Genomic DNA, 17,158 nt, shown 5'->3' with positions numbered 1-17,158 from the left:
CCATATTCAGCACCTTTAGGCCATCATCTGAGAACGCAGTTCGCAGCGATGGGACGTCGGGCAACTCGGTCACGATGAAGCGTCAGACAAGAATATCCGGAGCCTGCGGAGGCCCACGGGAGACTAGGTGAAGCTCCTCCTCCGTGACACCGTGACCCGCAACACTAATGGTCGGTATGAACCATTGTCGACAGTGGCAATCCTATGGCACTGAGGTCTGGGGAAGCCGACATAACTATGCAATGCATTTGAAGCGACCGCGTACATGAGACGGCCGTTACCCTCGGAGGTGCGTCCGTAACGGCATATTTCAATTGTCATGGACTGACACAAGACGCTTTCAATACGCAGATTGGTCACAATACAATCGCATCGAGAGAAGGGCTCGGTCAGCGCGGGGAAAGGCATATATGGACATTTGCAAGGATCGTAACACCGCCGAGGTGATCAAGTGCCTCTGGAATAATCACAATGGACCTATGCGACGCAGGAAGATGAGTATTGTCTTTGTATCCATGACAGGCACGCGCACCCGTTGGCACCAGCATGTTCATTCCAGGGCAAATCCTATCTTATTCTTCCTCTGTTCATCCATCAAGTTTGCGTACGTCATTCTCATTTCGTCAGTCTTCCTCTCCAGCCTATCCTTGTCATGCGCGTCTGTAACGTCTTCAAGTAGTTCGGCGAACGACGTGGCCTCAAAGAACTCGTTCTTGCGATTATAGAGCTCCCGCCGCTCGCGCGCCTCGCTGGACTCCCCTTCCGCCGGCGTCCTGAAGACAGCCTGGATGACCTTCATGTCGTAAGGGTCATCGAACTGGTCCCGCGAGTCCTCGTGCGTGAAGAGGTAGTAGAAGTTGTCAAATCCGGACCACGTTATCGCGCTGCGCATTATCAGCGAGTGTCATTACGAGTGCCACTACTGGTGGCGTCGGCTGTGGCTCAGGCGCGTACCTGAGGCAGAGGGAGCACGGCTCGTGCGTAGTGAGGAAGTAGCAGTCCTTCGGGGATGGGCGGCCTTCAGTGGGCAGCTCGTAGAAGCGCTTGACACAGTGCGTCTCCCCGTGCCATAGCTTCGCCGCATGATCTCATTAGTCTTCGATGTAGGACGCGGTGAACTTCGCACCAAGGCTCACCGAACACTCTACATCCACATTGCACTCCGCAATGACAAGGGATAGGTCGCTCTTCCTCAGAATTGCAGCCCCAAACACCTTCCCTTTTCCCTCTGCGATGCGGCTGGCCGTCAGAGGCACGACATAGGTTGACATACAGTCCAGAAACTGTTCCAGGAGCTTGGTGACCGAATGGGCGAGCTCATTTCCCATTTCGAAGTCGTCCAGTGTTTACCGCTTGGTACCTTTGGGTGCCTATGAAAGTCGGAGAGTGTTGTGCCGTGGACGGTAACTTGAGAAGATAACGCGTACGTGCGAAACGGATCATGTGAGAACATATGTTGTCGCGGCAACGTCGGAATCCTCGGCGCCTCGATAGTCATTTCACAGGCGAAGAGCCTCGGGCCAACCTGCCGTACATGTGGCTTACACTACACTGTCTGTGAATAAAGCGGAACAGTACCAATGCTGTAAAAGGAGGTATGCCTATGTTGGTAACAATCCACACTCGCGCTTCTGTGTTCTGGTCAAACATCATCATGGCTCGCAACTTCCATCCACTACCATCCGCAGCGACGGGGAAGCGGTGGGCCAGTGGCAGTACACACGAAATCTATGAAGAAGGTCCGTACATAGCTTTCGTAGTCATCTGTCTACTTGGCGATGTATGTAGTGTCGGCGCTCGCGATGGTCCGTCCGGATTAAGCTGAGTCCGACGTCACGCAGCTTTCTGTCAGTGAATGTGGCAATTCGCAGGCGAAACCGAGACAAACGGCGAGAGATTTCATGATATCTGCTGCTACTAGTTATGCCACTACAAGCCCTCCAGAGCCAAGTTTGGGTTCTAGGCTAGCAGGTATGAAGTCGCAACAGACAAATATGTCGCAAGCAATTGATTGGTAGGAGGGCATGATCGGATGAATGAGCACGGCGCCCTGATACTATCACATATGTGAGCGAGCCTGGGAATGAAATCCTTCGAGAAAATCGAGTGGACTCAGCGTGCTGCATAGCCACTGCATGTGGAACTCCACCACCGGCAGCATGATGAATGCTCGAACACGTTTAAATAAGCTCAACAAGAGGGTGTAGCGTTGAACGGCCCTACATTGCCGTCCATCGTCCCCACAGCGACGCCTGAATCCCTCAGCATGCCTCCTTTCTTAGAATATCGCAACTGTGAAGACGAGTCCGAGGTGCACATGCTGCCAATATCCCCTCAAACCCGCTCGGTCCGGCTCCCTAATCTTCGCTCTGGCGTATACATATCGCGCATCCTGAGCCGTCCACCGGAGACAGGAGCTACATCCTCGCTTGATAACCTGCGCAGCTCGCCTTTCCTCGAGCACAGAGAAGAGATCAGTGAGTATAGCGTCGACTCCGCTTGAACACCGGTGAAGGAAGGCTCACCAAAGATACGTGACTGTACATCCACCAGGACTCATGCGAGGATCATGGCGCGGAGTGTCCATGGATTCTCTCGCTCGTCCTGCCTCTGCTCCCCCTTTGACCACTCAGCACAGGGTTGTGCCAGGAGGGAGCTATATTGCCGGCGGGGAGTCGAATCCGAACAGGCTCGTCCAGGACACGCCAGCGTCAAGTTTTCCGAATGACGCGCGCCGGTCAGATATGCCATTCCCAGCAGCCGCGGGTCTTTATCCTCCCAGTCTCCCGGAAGTGTATGGCGGAGAACACCTTTTACTTGATGACAGCAGTATCGACAGAGACTTCCAGGTGCTTGCTGAAATGCTTGGGCTGACCGAAGACGTTGAAAGCGGTACACTGTTCACCTGGGCCATGTCTGATGCCTCAGGCCGCCCATTTGTTCCGAATAGCAGACACGAGGGGATCGCAGACACATCGGACGCTGGCCTAGCGTTGGATGCCCCTGCGACGCTTCGCCACGCGTACCAGGACATCGAGGCTCTGGCTCCTCTCGCCTTCGACCCGCCGCGGCCGCGGCCGATTGTGACTGCGGACTTCCCGCAAGCAGCAACAGACGATCCTCAGGCAACTGAGGATCACCTGCTATATAATCTCAAATCTGCAGGAAGTCCGGCAGTTCAGACTTTGCCTGGTGCCGACAACGTATGCGGCGAGAACGCCTCAGGCGCACAGAGCGAAGAACCTCAGTGAGTCGCGTATCATGACTTGCATCTATATCTCCTCACCTTGGCCTCAGCCTGAGCGAAGCAGTCGTCCCGGCGTCGCAAAGCACATCAGACCGCGTCGCTGCAACCGGCACCGTCCCAGGTCGCTGGTGCGCGTTCGGCGAAGAGTGCTCTCACTCTATTACAGACCCGAGTCCACGTGGCATAAAGGGACATCTCGAACAGCACCATGCTCCTGGATTGTTCTATAACGTGGATAAAGTTCAATGTCGATGGCGTACCGGCAGGGTGGAGTGCGGAAGATGGCTCTTGGGCACGTCTGGCCTCGCCAAGCACATCGCTCGAGCGCATCTGAAGAGCACCGAAGTACGATGCCAGTATTGCAACAACCCTTTCTGTCGACCAGATACACTAGTGAGACATGTCAAGAATGTCTGCACTGAAGCCAGGGCGGCGCGGGGCGACCGCGAGGTTCGCGATTTGCTTGGAGATGCGGCGACATGAAGGATGCGAATCCGATGGGAAGCTTGAACAGAAATATTGTATTAAACATACCGACCTACCGTATAGATCCAACATCGTCAAATATGACCTGCATGCTCGATCATGCCCGTACGTCCTGCCAGTTAACAAAGTACGTGCCCGGGCCCCGGATGTTCTCGCAGAATTCTTTCGCCCGGTCAAAACCGACTGCCAATGGTGCTCATGTCGAGCATGCCGTGTCGTCCTGATTGCTAAGCTGGGAATGTCTGTCAAAGTAAGTAAGTCGCCTAAGTACCAGCGGATCCGAGGGCGGCGGGCGGGAGGGGGTTGTGTTTGCATGTAACATAGAGTCTGCCTAGAGAAGGAGAGATGCGCTTTGCCAAGGCTGGGTGCGCTACTTCAACTAATTACTTGATCGTGTTGATGGTCCAGCGCCCATGAACGGCTCTCGGGCCGGAGCCTGGTCACGAGGTGTCCACGAGTGTTCAGAATCAAACGTTCACTGTTCAACGCTGGTTCAACGTTCAGCGGCCCACCGTGTCAACTGCTACATATACTTATCTCCGCTCGTGCGCAATGACCGCCAAGGCTGGGCAGAACCTCTATATTAGATTGCAATGGTAACTTATATCGAAGGAGCGATGTCGGTGGTGAGAGGAATACGAGGGAAACGAGAGTAGGTGAGTCAGGGACGACAAGAGTGTAGCCACAACATTGCGTGCTGCCAGTGCACCGCTAAAATACGCAGAAACCTGCCTTCCTTCGACAGATCGAATGCCTTACAGCAGGTAAGCCGAGAAGTCGAACGCCGCCGTGGCGTTTGCGGCCGATTTCGCGGCCTGCTGGAGGGCGCTCCAGGCCGCAGCGTCACTGCCATCCATGGCAATCTCGTAGTCGTAGTCGCCCTACAGGTCACCAGGGGTCAGAAATGCACTCAAACACTTCGCGACAGGCCAAGGCAGTACGTACGTGAGGGTCAGCGTTCGGGAGAACCTGCCAGTACAGCCAAGGAAGCCCGGCGTTGTCGATTTGTTCGGCCCAGTTGATGATGTTGCCGCTGCGCGTGTCCGCATCCAGGGCATCTCCCTTAGGGCAATCGTTGTTCGAAGTGTCGAAGTAGCATGCACCCCTATGAAGACGCGGTCAGTATTGTACCGCAGAATGTGGAAGACGATCGGTGATCACCATTCTTCTACCATGAGCATCTTGCCAGCGGCCTGCGCTTGCGCCACGTACGGCTTCAAGGCGGACGTGGCGAGATCCCCGGTACCGTAGGCATGGATCGAGATGACGTCCAATGCATCGCAGCTCAAGAACCCGGGTTGGACGGACTCGGACAGCCACGACTCTCCGCCAGTCGTAACAAGAATCTGTCGGGTACAAGCGACGTGAGATGTAGCTGAGAACGAGCACAACAATCCGGCTCACCCCGCTGTCGTTGCCGAGCTGGCCCTTGATCGTCCCGGCACGGTCGCACTGCCTGTTCGAGTCAACACGTTAGATGTCTTAGAATTCGACAGGGGATGTAGACTGTACCATTGCTGGTGAGCCTTGACGAAGGATTCACCCTGCACAGAACGTCAGGACACGTCAATGCAAACCGATCACGGCGCTTACATTCCCGATCATGGCTTCGTTCTCCGCCTCGAATGCAAAGACGTAGTCCTTCAATTCCTTCCAGGGCTTGCTGAGCGAAGTGTGGTTATGGTTCAGGATATGCTCGAGACGAGCGTCGAAGGCGGTCTGCGCCTCGTTGTTCGAGTAGAAGTCGCCTTTGCCGTACTTCTTGCCGTAGGCGTCGGGATTCCCCAGTGCGTTGAAGCTATGCATCGTGATCAGGAGCTGTCAAATGTATGTCAGTATCAGTTAGAAATTCACACAGGACCAGTACGAACCTTGACTCCGTAGGAGTTGGCCGCCACCATGAAGTCGTCGAGACGTTCGAGGACTGTGTCATCGTAGCAAGAGGCATCTCCGTTGCAAGGAGTCTTGGGCTCGAGCTCGTTGAAGGGGTTGAGTTTGGTTCCCTGATCACCCGTATCAGACATTGTAGGAGCCTTGCTAAATCCGCGAATATATACCTTCTGGCTGCTGGACTGACCGTCAAGCCATACACGCAGCACCTTCAGACCAGCGCTTTGCATCCCTCTGTTACGTTCCAAGTCAGTAATGGCACGGAAGTGTCTGATGCAACAGGAGGATGTTCACTTAAGTAGGGTCGTTCTGTCGTCCTCGTACAGGCCGGCTGCATAATACAGACTCGATCCGGCAAAGGAGTTTCCTGCCTGCGCAACCTGAGCGGAAAGGAGTAGGGCGAAGGCGCAAAGGCCGAACACAGATTTCGACGCCGTAGACGCAAACATCGCGGTCGAAGTTGGGGTGAAGCTAGGTGAAGCTGGATGGTTTCCCCCACCTCGTCCAGCCCTTAAATACCGTTTCAATGGCGTTCCTACTGCAAGGATGTTACAGTGTCATTGTACCTCGTCGTGACGACCTGCAGCCACCTGCTCAACCCCCGCGTGGGCCAATCAATCTAGATGATTTCGAAGTACGAGTTGTGAGTTACACTCGGATGGACGCGCCATACCTTTAGTCATGGATACACCACAGGCGCATTGCTCCAAGTTTATGCGCGTTGTGTTCCTATGCATTGAGAACGGGGTGGCTTTCCGTCAGGGCGTTGAGCATCCAAGTCTTGGTTCGTATGTCGCAGTGGATGGTGGACGCCGTAGTAAACACCGGCGGATCGGCCAAGGGGACCTGTGTGTGTATCGAGCATCGTGTTGTGGAATCGTAGTTCGTGAACTTCTCCCGAAGGCTTCTCGCTCGACCTATCAAACGAAATGGCATGGACTCACGATATGCTTCACATCGTTGCGAAATCGCCGAGGGTCCGGAGGCCCATATGTATCTGAAACAACGTGAGCGGTGAGCTGGTTGTGCCATGCTGGCGGACGAGTCCCATGTGGATTGAACACATCGAACGTAAGGAAGGAAACGCCGGGGCCTAACCGGGGCCCGGAATACAATCCCACAATGCGGCGAGATAACCTACTTAACGAGGCTCTGGCTCTGCAGATCTGTGACTGCCCGGCCGCGGACGATCATGACATATGCAATGATATTAGACGTCGCAAACCCTTGGATGAAGGCGCTGTTGTGACACCCATTCAGAGCGGGATCTACTGTAGTCTGTCAGTACGGATCCTACCACAGAGAGGTGGTCACTATACCGCAGGAACCATGACAACCCGTATCGCCCGGCGAACTGGCCTCGAACCCTAATATCACACAATATCATCCAAGTATCATCTGTCACCTGTGGAACAGTGCATCTTGCCACTGGACTGCGGATTTGGTGAGATCGTCCCTCATGGTCGATTTGGATTCGTAAGTTCGTAAGATTGATATCGTATGCAAAACGTTGTGGCGATGCGTGCAGCCGGAGAAGACCGAAAGTCTCTCGAGGACATCACGTTCTGCGCGGACAATCCACTCGTCCTCGTCATGCTCAGCCAGCACCTGCGCAAGTTGTGCAGCTGAAGTCGCCGCTGGTTGGCTGACAATCGGCGGTGACCCCTTCCGTTGCAAGGAACCCAAAAGAGGCGCACTGTAGCGAGTTAACGCGGGATCCAATATCATGCTACGAAGGGGTGGACCGGTGGTGCAATCGGATTTCCAAACTCCACAAAAGTCCGTGACGTTCGAGATTGTGGTGTCGCTCTATATGCATTTCGCGGTAAGTAAACGAGGTAGACGTGAGTGAAACAGGAACACTTCCCGACCATAGTGTCAGCGATGCCACTGTGCAGGAGAGTTCGAATGAATACAAAGCCGAAGCTCCTGCACTGACGCAGAGATTGCGTCTAGCAAGATCTGACTTGTGCTGACCGTCCTGGATTGATGCGACTCCGAGTTGACCCCGAGAAGGACATACCAAGCTCGTTAAGCCTTGCTCGAGCTTGCTCCTCTCAACGGAGAGGTCTTCGACTACTAGCGCTTAGCCATAACACCTCGAGCACCTCCAAGCTTGCGCAGTTCAGCCTGAGGGGAAGCGAGTTCGAGGAAGAAAAGTTGTGGCTTCTGCAAACGTTCATAGATCAGTCGTGTGGGTCCAAGCCTAGCCATTCTGAAGCTGCGGCAGCCGCAGAGGGCATACAGCATTACTGCTCGATGGACTTTACGTCGACGACTCGAAACCGTTGGAAGCTCGCTGGCGATGGCAGCCCAAACATGCGTGATTCGGTGTGGGCTTTCTATTCTGTCCGAGTTGGCTGCGTGGTGTGAAGTGCAGAAGCGCGTATACCAGTCCACCGCCCCAATCACGCTCAAGTCGATACTTATGCATCATAGTCTTCCGCGCGGTGCTCATCCATCAACCTATTATGTATTGTGATTAGTTAGACTCCTCCGCTTTGCTCCTCGTACCTTGTAAACTATTGCCCATGTTAAATCATGCTCGCACCCACACACCCTCGCCAAAAGAAAGAAGAGTTGCTCGACTTCTAACCTGCAACAAACGAACAGTCCGATCGCCACTCTTACCTACCCTCCCGCTCAAGCCGCAACCGCGCCTGCTCCAGAGCCCTATACACGTCCGACGCGAAGCTCCCGCCAGGCGGCAAGCCCAAGAACTTCTCCAGAGCAGGCACCGCCGCGCGTGTCAAGAGTAAATGCGGACGATCAGGACCCGCAGCATCAAGCTTTTCCTTCGACATCGACGCAGCAGAATCGGGCGTCTCGCTCGCCTCCACGTCCACATCGTCACCCTCCTTCGCGCCCTCCTTCGGTGTCGAGTAGTGTGAACCGGGATGTGGTGTCCCAGGAGCCTCGGGGTCTGGCGGGACAGGTGCGTACTCCGCGTAGATCGCATCGAGCTCGGGGGAGGCCTGCGGGAGGATCGCGCCACGCTCGACGAACGACTCTAGGTACTGCGACGCCTTGAACGCGCGATAATGTGACCATGCACGCCACGCGCAGAAGAAGAAAGGGAAGTTCGGGATGATCGCTGCGGGTGTCAGACGTCGCGTCAAGAGCGCGTTCGCGGGAGGAGAGACGCGTCTGACGTACGAATGATCATGAACGGCGCCGTCAGAGGCGAGATTGCGAGCCATATGATGGCACCTTTTCTATGGCTGGGTGTCCGCTTCTCCAGGAGGGTGTGGAGGTGTGGTAACGGGGATTCGCAAGCGGACGAAGGGTAAATAAGAGGGATCTATCGTATACGGCGACCAGGAGCGTTCGAGCATAAGGGAGGACGCTATGTCAACCGATAGGCACGGAGTCCCGAGGAGACACTCTGACCACTGACCGTAGGGTTGTCCGTAGGCTTGATCCTGTCTTTTCGTCCCGTTGGGAGGAGCTTCGGCCCAAGCGAGGTGTCAAACGACTTGAGCGCGAGTTCCTCGAAGTCGAGACGATCGACGAGACGTTCGCCGTACAGAAAGGATTTACGCTGCGTAGTGCGATGAATGACTGCAAAGGCAGTGACGGGCTGCTCGACATACCCTCCAGTTCCCTTCCGGAGCCTTCCCCATACCCGCCCACATGTCTGCAGCCTTGTTTTGTACCCATGTCAACCAGTTTCGTGCATTTCCTTCGGACGGAGGCGGAGTGACGAAGTGGTAATATGTGAGATGCTCGACGAGTCCCCGGCTCTTGTGCGCGGATGGAGTTGCGAGCGGGAGCGCGATGATACGGATAGCTCGCTTGGCCGAGGGGATAACGGACATGCGGAGGACACTCCTTCGGGAATTAACGTGGTCTATGGAAGCAAGAACGAGAACAAAGACAGTCGCGATGAAACAAATAACTTTTGAGGAGAGCGTAAGTAACGACGCGTGGACACTGCGGACAAAGCAGGTTGCACGGAGCGCTTACATCGTCAGAACATTGTCAGAACGTGTATATCATCTCGAAATCCGAATATTATCTATTTTCCTGGACCGAACATTGAAAGGCAGCCAATGAGGAGCCGTGCCTTTCAATGTTCGGTCACCGATAATAATTCATGTTCGGATTTCGAGATGATATACTCATTCTAACGATGATCTGAGACTTATCCGACGCCAAACAAAGGGGTTTGTCCGCAGTGGGAGCGGCAGCGTCGAGCCTCTGATCACGTGCACTCCCTCTACACGGGCCACTTGCGCGCGCCTGCCTCCTCGTACAGCTTCAAGTTGTACTCAGGTTGTTCACAGCCGCTTCAAACCCTATCCTCCTACATACGGAGTGCCATACACTGCATACAACCCATCCTCACCAATGCGCGACGACATGATGGACCCAGGGTCCTCTTCGGAGTCGGAGGGCTCGCCTCCCCCCGCCGACCGTATCAGCACTATGGAACGCACAATCTCCGCAGCAAGCTCGTCGAAGAGTTTCCTCTCTCAGCTCGGCGGCGAGACCTGGGGAGGACACTTCGGCGAAAGGTCCTCGAAACGTCGTGGCGGACTGGGATTTGGGGGCGGCTCGCGCGACACGAAGAGCAGGAGGCGTGAGGACTCCTTCGGCAGCATGGGGCTTGGTAGGCGAACTGGGCCCTCACTTGCATGGGATCAAAGGGAGCAGGGCACGATACCGAGGCAGAAGGACGAGCTTGTTGACACGACGCTGGTAGATAACCTGCGAGCTCGTAAGTGCTGCGATGTTGTTTGATCTAGATGGAGAATGCTTACGTCGCCACTCGTTCCCAGAATTCGGCGATCCTTTCGACGACAGGGACTTGCAATCCTCCAAGTGATCTTTCAGGTGCAGTTCGGTCTTCACTTCTGCCTTGATTGCGTCTCTCATTTACTGTTGCCAGGGGCGGGGAACTGCCGCATTGACCACTGGTTATCGTTCGACGCATTGTAACAACACTCGAGTTTGTACAAATACTGATATCACAAGTCGATGTTCTCAAAGGCGATGCTGGCGGATGAAGTCCCAGAAGTTCAGTTCGCCGTCCAAAGGTGATGGGACGTACATAAGTACCTTGGCATCAGAACGGGAGGTGGGCTACCCAGTGTAGACGACGAAGGAAGCACTGCATTATCAATCTATCAGGATCGAGTGCCGTATGTCTGTGTTCTCATTCTCAAGGCGAGTCTCTTGTTGGGATTGTTCGTCAGAGAAAGCACCAACTGTAAGTATCAACTAGCGGATATGTGGCGCAAGTGACTGATGGGCCTAGGGTGTTTACTTAGGCGGTGAATGTAGGAAGTGATTCGGACGTCCTCCCACCGCACGTGCACGGAGTGCAACAAGAGGCTGTGACCGCGACTGGACCGTCAGATTTCGTGATTGGATCAAGCTAGGATCGACGATAGAAGTCCAGGTCTGTCAGGTATTCAGCTCCATGTGCACTGACGACGTCTCTGCTTAGAGCGGGTCGAGAACGCTCTCGTCTGCATTGGGCTGTGGTCCGGCACCTTGGAACGCAGATGCCGCGATCACTTCCCACTTGACAGTGGGCGGTGAAAACTGATGACGGATCTGTCTTGTTGTGTGAGAACCGGAGGTAAGAGAGCTGAAGCCGAGGAACTCACCGCATTACAGTATACTACTGTGCATCCTCAATGGCGCGTCAAAGGCCACAGAGCGTCTCAAAGCCACAACGACGGCACGCATGGTCGGGGGCAAAGCGTCGGGTGGCTGAAAAAGCACGCCACGGGTCCGACGCGCCTGTGGCTGGTGGGTCCCCGTCTCTACTCAAGTCATCACTCAGTAGACGGTATACCGGTGGCTGTGGTATGTGTGTTTTTGATGTCCGCTTGACAGTCACACCGTTATACCCAGGCTATACCATCTGATCGAGACTAGGGAATGCCGGCGACGCGTCACACTGATGCATGGGACGGGAGCTCGAAGGTGCGCGGCCACACGAGATTCTCCGAACATATAGCACCTGTGCGAGCGTGTAATTTCCTTCAGATTTCCTTCCAACGTCCTTGTCCTTCACCACCATGTTTATCCCAGAAACCCAGCAAGCATGGCGCGTGGTCAGGAAGGGGGAACCTTCCAAGGTCCTGCGCCTTGACAAAGACGTGGCGGTACCCAAGAAACTCGACAAAGGCGAAGTGGTGGTCAAGGTGCAAGCCGCGGCTCTCAATCCAATGTAAGGCACCCTGTATTCCTCGCATTAGTAGCGTTAACGCTCCCTCAGAGCCTACAAGCTCATGAACATGGCACCGAATTTCATTGCCAAAAGACCTTACATCCCCGAGCACGACGTCGCTGGCATAATAGTTGATGCTAACGGGACCGGTTTCAAGGAAGGCGACCAGGTCTTTGGATGGACTCCTCTCGGTCAGTCAAGGCGGTCTCCGATAAGTACTATCCACTTGGTCGTTCTGACTCTCCACCTCAGTATTTCCGTTCAAGGCGGGAACCGGTGTTCTAGCGCAGTATGCCCGCATCAAAGCGGAGGACCTGGTCCCTCTTCCTGCCAATGTCACTCCCGTACAAGCCTCTGGAGTGACACTTGTTGCGATGACTGCTTACCAGGCTCTGTTTGGTCTCGGCGGTCTCCGGCCTAAGCAGAGCGTCTTCGTCAACGGCGGTAGTACAGCGGTTGGAGCGTTTGCCATCCAGCTTGCCAAGGCTGTCGGCTGCAAGGTCACTGCAAGTGCATCCGCGAAGAACGAGGAGTACGTGCGATCTCTTGGTGCAGACGAGGTGAGCCTGTGCGCTCCCGAACACTCTAACGCAGATCGATAACAACATACTCCCAGTTTGTTGATTACACCAAGGCCCCGCTTCATCAGACCTTGATCTCCTATCCTCTTGCTGAGAAGTTCCATGTCTTGCTCGAGGCGGTCGGTCTCATGGACACCTCGCTTTATGTTCATAGCGAGGCATACATTGCTCCTGGCGGAATCTTCATCTCCGTAGGCCCTCAGCCGAAGGGTTTCGACGTTGTCGGTCTGGCAAAACTAGCGTGGAAGATGTACCTTCAGCCGCGCTTCCTCGGAGGCACTAAACGTTCCTGGAAGTACGTCCGCTCGATTCCAATAAGTTTTGCATCGTTGTTGATGATGAGCGACGCCAGGGTCCTTCAGGTTCGCCCCAAACACGCCGACCAGGAACAAATTGCAACATATCTTGCTGAAGGTATGCCTATGAGACCATGTTCCCGGGTCTTCGCACCTGCTGATGGCTTGTTTGCCAACAGGAAAAATCAAGCCCCTCGTGGATTCGGTTTACAACTTCGAGGATGTTTTGAAGGCGTACGAGCGTCTCATGACTGGCCGGGCCACTGGAAAGGTGGTGATCAAGATGGACTCCGATGTCGCTGACTCGTGAGACGTGTACCGATGATATTCCAATACCGCCTTCGTATTGCTGGTCATCGTTCCGGACATCCTATTTTCCTTAATACCTTTCTCTTCATATGATGCGGATGACTGTGTACCTCTATACATACCACTAGGGCTAATTGTTTGGTTGTGGCTCGCGCATAGATGCATTATTTATCGTAGATGCCTCAAACGACTTCAGTTGACCGGTTACTTATGTGGAGGCGTATCACGTAATTGAGATTGCCGCCCGCAATCTCCGCTTCGCTCCAGCCACCGTGACCATCGCACTCGCATCGAGCTTCACCCTCACCGTCGGACGCGTCGGATGGCAGAACGCCGATCCTGTTGAGCTACCGTTTCCAAAACATTGTCGAAACCCGAACCTCGATACCACATTGACGAAAGAGAGAGTAGCCGGAGAGGCTCGCGCGATGATTAGATGCCTATTCGAATATTAAACTACAGCATGTCCTAGTACTATCGAAGTAGATGAAAAGTAAAACCGGGGACGAGGCGCTGCCGCGCCCAGCGGAGGGCACGATGGGATCGCTAAGTCAAACGAGGAAGGGCCGGGTCCATACTGGTGTGTTGGATGAGCGATGTGTACGTCCCAATGCCGTGTCGGGGTAGGATGGGATATGGTGCGTGCACGCATCGACGGGGTGGCATAACGTATCGGAGTCGGCGGAAGAGAATAGCACATACAATACGGCGCGGTGCCGCCGGATGGCGCACTTGACCATAAATATGGTATGACTGCATGGCAATGCGCGTCCAGAGCGCCACGGGCGATATCGGGCATCCTACCGAAAGGAGCCGCGGGTGCGATGGAGGGAGAACACCCGGAGATCTCTGGGACGCTGTGAGTGATAGAGGAGTGACCGTATGTCTTCGTAGGCATAGCCGAATGCATAATCAGGACGGCCTCGTCTTTGACCGAACTCCTAATCAGCATATTGCAACTGGATGCATGGGAAGGAACAGACTTACAAACTGCCTATCCTCTTCACGAGACGAGGCAATCACGCTCCCGTACGTGCCGTTCGCAAGAGTCTTTGGAGATGAAGGGCTTCTTGCACTTCGAACATCTCGTTTCGTAAATTCTGAGATGTGCCTTCAAGCCGTGTTTCACCATTCCCTTCAAGTTACTATCGACCTTGATCCATGCTCGGCAACGCCTTCCATCGGACATGATCCATGGACATTGGAGTTGATTGTCGGCATTCGGATGCTCGTTAGACGAGTTGTAGAAAGAGTGAATGCAAGTTGACAGGTGTTGAGCGGCCTCTATCGCAGTGTGCGAGCCATAATGGTGGTTACACGTTCCACTGATGCGGCATTCGTAGCCAATTATGCCTGTTTCTGCATAGGTGGCGCGGCCACTGCGGTCGTCGTGTGTCAGATACTCGGCCGACAGAAACCAGAAACCTCGTACCTATCGCCTTTCATAGCGGAGCTAGCAGTGGAAGAGCTCTCCGCGGGATCAGAGCCCGCACTGTAGAGCGTAAGAATTCGAAAGTAACAGCCGAGTGCAAAGACATACGGTGAGACAGCATCTGCGTTTTGACGATGTTTGCTTCTGCGCTTGCGTTCAACCCGGTATGGATTACCCCTCTGCTTAGAAGAAGCACTGTGTCGTCGGTACCTATCCGGTATTAGCGATCGAAAGCGGGACACAGGCGAATCACCTACCGGCGACTTGGACCTACTACATCGGGTCTTCCAAATGAGACGTCCGCGATGCTTTGCGTACCACGTTCGCCATCCTCTCCATCCGGCCTGTGACTGGGGTAGCTGGTGGCGATAGGAGCACCAGATCCTGGGGCAACAACGAGCGACGGTCTGCTTAGGAGTGCAAATGGATCGGGAATGGGGTCGCGCGGATTCATCTGAAGTCGATGGGCGACGCGGGTCATCGTAGGAGACGTGTGGGTTGTGAATGTATCCGATCCAGTGATAGGGTCATGACTGTGACCTCCATGATGCGAAAGGTAGTTCAACTGCCAGAAGTTGGCCACAGCTACGTCGGGAATGCCTATCGTATCGTTGACCGCGCTAGTGATAGAGAAGGAAGCAGGAGCAGTGATGGTGGACGCAGCTCCCGGAATTGTACCACCGAGGCCAGTGTCGACTTCGGACGAGTGAACATCATTGACAGGGTGCGAGAAGTCTGCCGCCGTGTCGTTGACGTTCTGCGTGTTCCAAATACCTGGTGGTAGAGAGTGACCTTGCGAGTCGATTGTGCCATCTACAGGGAAGTTCACAAACTCCCAGGGATCGAAGGCGGGGCCCAGATGGATTCCAACGATACTTGGATCGTCGGGGCTGTTGGCTCGTGCGCTGGGACGTATGCTGGGGATAGCGTCCTGAGGGGAACCAACCATAGCACGATGCGGTCTGTGTGCAGCCTGCGCAGACATGGGATAGTTATTACGGCTCCGCGATACGATCGGCGTTCCTTCGGCGGTGGCGACCGAGAGCTGAGAGGCGATACCCCATCCGTTGTCGGGAACTAGCCTGCGGCTGACGGTGTCGTTCACGGGAAGCATGTGTCCAAAGAAGCCGCTTTGGCGGCGGGAATCGAGTGGTGCACCACCAGTGAACTGTCCGTCCATTCTCTGACCGTGATAACCAACGCCGGCGCTGGCGTAATCGCCGTTCGGATGCTCCTCATGCGTGGTGAACTGAGGCGAGTAGGCATGTGCATGAGCAAGGGGATTAGGAACGAATGACGCATCCGTGGCAAACGTCGACGGAGGCGCTTGATGGTTCTGCTCCTGGTAGGAGTATCCGTCAGAATCGTAGGCCATCGGGCGACCTCCAGGATACATTCCGTTCGAGACTCCCAACTGACGTAGAAACAAATCAACACTCATGCATAGATCGTAGTCGGACTAGCACTTACTGTAGAAAGGTTGACATGTGGGTGATGATGGCCTGCAGAAGGGGTGAGCAGGTTGTGGCCAGCAGCAGCGACAGGCGGTGGTACATTGGTGTACCCTGAACGGCCCAACGACTGGGATGCATAGAGACCAGCGCTGGAGGCTGCGGCGCCGCCATCGGGCTGAACGGCGACGCCATGCGATCCGATATTCGAGGCCGGGAGACCTTGGCCACTGTTGTACGCATACGCGCCGGCGAGCATTTGTCTGGGAGATACGGTTCCTAGCACATTCCAACCGTCAGCTTGTGCTGGATTCTGCGGCCTGGGAGAGGTGTTCGAGCGGTAGTTCATCGACGGATAGCGCGCGGATCGCAGTGACTGAGGCGTGGCTTGAGAGAAATGCGGGCTACGAAGGTCCTCCATGTTCGTCGCTGGGCACGGGAAGATGGCGGCGGAGGTGGGAGGCGAGAGGCGAGAGTCGATGAGGGAGCAGACGGGTGTGGGCGAGGGGTCGAAGTGATGTTTGGAAAGATGGTCGTCGGCGGCGTGGCAAAGAGACATAGGACGATGCAGTCCTCTAGGAATATTTGTATCGTCCATCAGGGTGGAAGTGACATATCCCACCTCGCGTTCGCCTCGCTAGGCCTTGAGGTGGAGGATACGACGGCGAGGTGGACCATTCATGCACCTCGCGATTCCGCGATCCACCTGTCCTACGGCGTTCACGCCGGCCGTTCCGCTGATTTCCCCGTACCCGGCCGCTTCCCCCACACCCGCATCCCAAGCAAGCGCATTCAGCGCATCCTCAGCTAGCCGATGCCTGGTCAGAGACATAGAACGAATCAAACAGTCCGCACGGAGGCCTCCCGCACGTGATACTTGCTGACTTGCTCGAGTATGCCTTGACGGTGAACATGCCAATGAAGCGCCTGTGCGTGCGTATGGGTTTTGAAGAAGCAATGGAGAGGGAGTAGGCTACAGCGTACAGGTTAACTGGCCAGAGGATAGACCTGGCGGGACGGGGGGTGGTTCCATCTTGTAGTACTTCAGGAAGGCTGTATCTTGGTGTGTGGTTGGAACTGTCAATTCTATCAGACACGGAAGCCACCTTAGCTCCCAGACGTGCTCCGTAACCAAGGACGCTCACCATATTTCTCTTCAACAAGAGAACACGTTGACTTGAACCGCCCCCCAACGACAGCAGGGATGTCACTACCTGGTGAGTCAGGAGAGCGAGCAGCCTGGCTCATACGGAGTCCTACCGTACGCTCAGAGGAAAACTCC

At 54.9% G+C, this 17,158-nt stretch overlaps 7 protein-coding genes across 7 annotated transcripts; 3 read left to right on the top strand and 4 right to left on the bottom strand.

Annotated features, from left to right (window-relative positions):
* Positions 1-550: 550 nt before the first annotated feature.
* C8Q71DRAFT_700504 (uncharacterized protein) lies at positions 551-1,328 on the bottom strand (the record flags this gene model as incomplete). Its single annotated transcript, XM_047920126.1, has 3 exons — positions 551-884; positions 955-1,073; positions 1,137-1,328. 3 exons carry the CDS (start codon positions 1,326-1,328, stop codon positions 551-553), a joined length of 645 nt encoding a protein of 214 aa, XP_047783226.1.
* A 561-nt stretch (positions 1,329-1,889) lies between these two features.
* C8Q71DRAFT_739489 (uncharacterized protein) lies at positions 1,890-4,064 on the top strand. The gene is made up of 3 exons (XM_047922713.1): positions 1,890-2,477; positions 2,554-3,247; positions 3,298-4,064. Exons 1-3 carry the CDS (start codon positions 2,267-2,269, stop codon positions 3,728-3,730), a joined length of 1,338 nt encoding a protein of 445 aa, XP_047783225.1. The 5' UTR covers positions 1,890-2,266; the 3' UTR covers positions 3,731-4,064.
* A 237-nt stretch (positions 4,065-4,301) lies between these two features.
* On the bottom strand, positions 4,302-6,120 carry C8Q71DRAFT_845909 (glycoside hydrolase family 5 protein). The gene is made up of 9 exons (XM_047926616.1): positions 5,918-6,120; positions 5,791-5,857; positions 5,605-5,736; positions 5,327-5,551; positions 5,246-5,277; positions 5,138-5,189; positions 4,895-5,079; positions 4,679-4,838; positions 4,302-4,614 (listed from the first exon to the last, which is right to left on the bottom strand). The coding sequence occupies exons 1-9, from the start codon at positions 6,070-6,072 to the stop codon at positions 4,489-4,491; spliced, it is 1,134 nt and encodes a 377-aa protein (XP_047783224.1). The 5' UTR covers positions 6,073-6,120; the 3' UTR covers positions 4,302-4,488.
* Positions 6,121-8,077: 1,957 nt separating this feature from the next.
* On the bottom strand, positions 8,078-9,571 carry C8Q71DRAFT_739480 (mitochondrial K+-H+ exchange-related-domain-containing protein). The gene is made up of 4 exons (XM_047922712.1): positions 9,217-9,571; positions 9,021-9,164; positions 8,780-8,924; positions 8,078-8,717 (listed from the first exon to the last, which is right to left on the bottom strand). Exons 1-4 carry the CDS (start codon positions 9,439-9,441, stop codon positions 8,251-8,253), a joined length of 981 nt encoding a protein of 326 aa, XP_047783223.1. The 5' UTR covers positions 9,442-9,571; the 3' UTR covers positions 8,078-8,250.
* Positions 9,572-9,821: 250 nt separating this feature from the next.
* C8Q71DRAFT_354325 (uncharacterized protein) lies at positions 9,822-10,508 on the top strand. The gene is made up of 2 exons (XM_047918032.1): positions 9,822-10,343; positions 10,405-10,508. The coding sequence occupies exons 1-2, from the start codon at positions 9,974-9,976 to the stop codon at positions 10,449-10,451; spliced, it is 417 nt and encodes a 138-aa protein (XP_047783222.1). The 5' UTR covers positions 9,822-9,973; the 3' UTR covers positions 10,452-10,508.
* Positions 10,509-11,655: 1,147 nt separating this feature from the next.
* C8Q71DRAFT_700158 (uncharacterized protein) lies at positions 11,656-12,994 on the top strand (the record flags this gene model as incomplete). Its single annotated transcript, XM_047920104.1, has 6 exons — positions 11,656-11,807; positions 11,856-11,998; positions 12,060-12,367; positions 12,424-12,683; positions 12,741-12,802; positions 12,864-12,994. The coding sequence occupies 6 exons, from the start codon at positions 11,656-11,658 to the stop codon at positions 12,992-12,994; spliced, it is 1,056 nt and encodes a 351-aa protein (XP_047783221.1).
* Positions 12,995-13,844: 850 nt separating this feature from the next.
* C8Q71DRAFT_354245 (uncharacterized protein) lies at positions 13,845-16,876 on the bottom strand. The gene is made up of 6 exons (XM_047918031.1): positions 16,861-16,876; positions 15,896-16,803; positions 14,683-15,839; positions 14,426-14,635; positions 13,981-14,372; positions 13,845-13,920 (listed from the first exon to the last, which is right to left on the bottom strand). The coding sequence occupies exons 2-5, from the start codon at positions 16,472-16,474 to the stop codon at positions 13,997-13,999; spliced, it is 2,322 nt and encodes a 773-aa protein (XP_047783220.1). The 5' UTR covers positions 16,475-16,803; positions 16,861-16,876; the 3' UTR covers positions 13,845-13,920; positions 13,981-13,996.
* Between the last annotated feature and the right edge of the window lie 282 nt (positions 16,877-17,158).

Source organism: Rhodofomes roseus (assembly GCF_022264815.1).
Source record: "Rhodofomes roseus strain CIRM-BRFM 1785 chromosome Unknown C8Q71scaffold_3, whole genome shotgun sequence".
In the NCBI taxonomy this organism is placed as follows: domain Eukaryota; kingdom Fungi; phylum Basidiomycota; class Agaricomycetes; order Polyporales; family Fomitopsidaceae; genus Rhodofomes; species Rhodofomes roseus.
The sequence above is the reverse complement of the archived record's forward strand: the minus strand, read 5'-3'. Positions and strand labels throughout refer to the sequence as shown.

What these genes read in the sequence shown, in the direction of transcription:
- C8Q71DRAFT_354325 (XM_047918032.1), top strand. Translation starts at nt 9,974, where the DNA reads ATGCGCGACGACATGATGGACCCAGGGTCCTCTTCGGAGTCGGAGGGC. An exon ending in GGTAGATAACCTGCGAGCTC is followed by an intron (nt 10,344 to 10,404) that starts GTAAGTGCTGCG and finishes ACTCGTTCCCAG; the next exon opens with AATTCGGCGATCCTTTCGAC.
- C8Q71DRAFT_739489 (XM_047922713.1), top strand. Translation starts at nt 2,267, where the DNA reads ATGCCTCCTTTCTTAGAATATCGCAACTGTGAAGACGAGTCCGAGGTG. An exon ending in CGAGCACAGAGAAGAGATCA is followed by an intron (nt 2,478 to 2,553) that starts GTGAGTATAGCG and finishes TACATCCACCAG; the next exon opens with GACTCATGCGAGGATCATGG. An exon ending in GCACAGAGCGAAGAACCTCA is followed by an intron (nt 3,248 to 3,297) that starts GTGAGTCGCGTA and finishes CCTTGGCCTCAG; the next exon opens with CCTGAGCGAAGCAGTCGTCC.
- C8Q71DRAFT_354245 (XM_047918031.1), bottom strand. Translation starts at nt 16,474, where the DNA reads ATGGACGATACAAATATTCCTAGAGGACTGCATCGTCCTATGTCTCTT. An exon ending in CACATGTCAACCTTTCTACA is followed by an intron (nt 15,840 to 15,895) that starts GTAAGTGCTAGT and finishes TTTCTACGTCAG; the next exon opens with TTGGGAGTCTCGAACGGAAT. An exon ending in TCCGCTATGAAAGGCGATAG is followed by an intron (nt 14,373 to 14,425) that starts GTACGAGGTTTC and finishes CGACGACCGCAG; the next exon opens with TGGCCGCGCCACCTATGCAG.
- C8Q71DRAFT_739480 (XM_047922712.1), bottom strand. Translation starts at nt 9,441, where the DNA reads ATGTCCGTTATCCCCTCGGCCAAGCGAGCTATCCGTATCATCGCGCTC. An exon ending in AGCCTACGGACAACCCTACG is followed by an intron (nt 8,925 to 9,020) that starts GTCAGTGGTCAG and finishes CGTATACGATAG; the next exon opens with ATCCCTCTTATTTACCCTTC. An exon ending in GGCGCCGTTCATGATCATTC is followed by an intron (nt 8,718 to 8,779) that starts GTACGTCAGACG and finishes TGACACCCGCAG; the next exon opens with CGATCATCCCGAACTTCCCT.
- C8Q71DRAFT_845909 (XM_047926616.1), bottom strand. Translation starts at nt 6,072, where the DNA reads ATGTTTGCGTCTACGGCGTCGAAATCTGTGTTCGGCCTTTGCGCCTTC. An exon ending in GACAGAACGACCCTACTTAA is followed by an intron (nt 5,858 to 5,917) that starts GTGAACATCCTC and finishes GGAACGTAACAG; the next exon opens with AGGGATGCAAAGCGCTGGTC. An exon ending in GTCAAGGCTCACCAGCAATG is followed by an intron (nt 5,190 to 5,245) that starts GTACAGTCTACA and finishes TGACTCGAACAG; the next exon opens with GCAGTGCGACCGTGCCGGGA.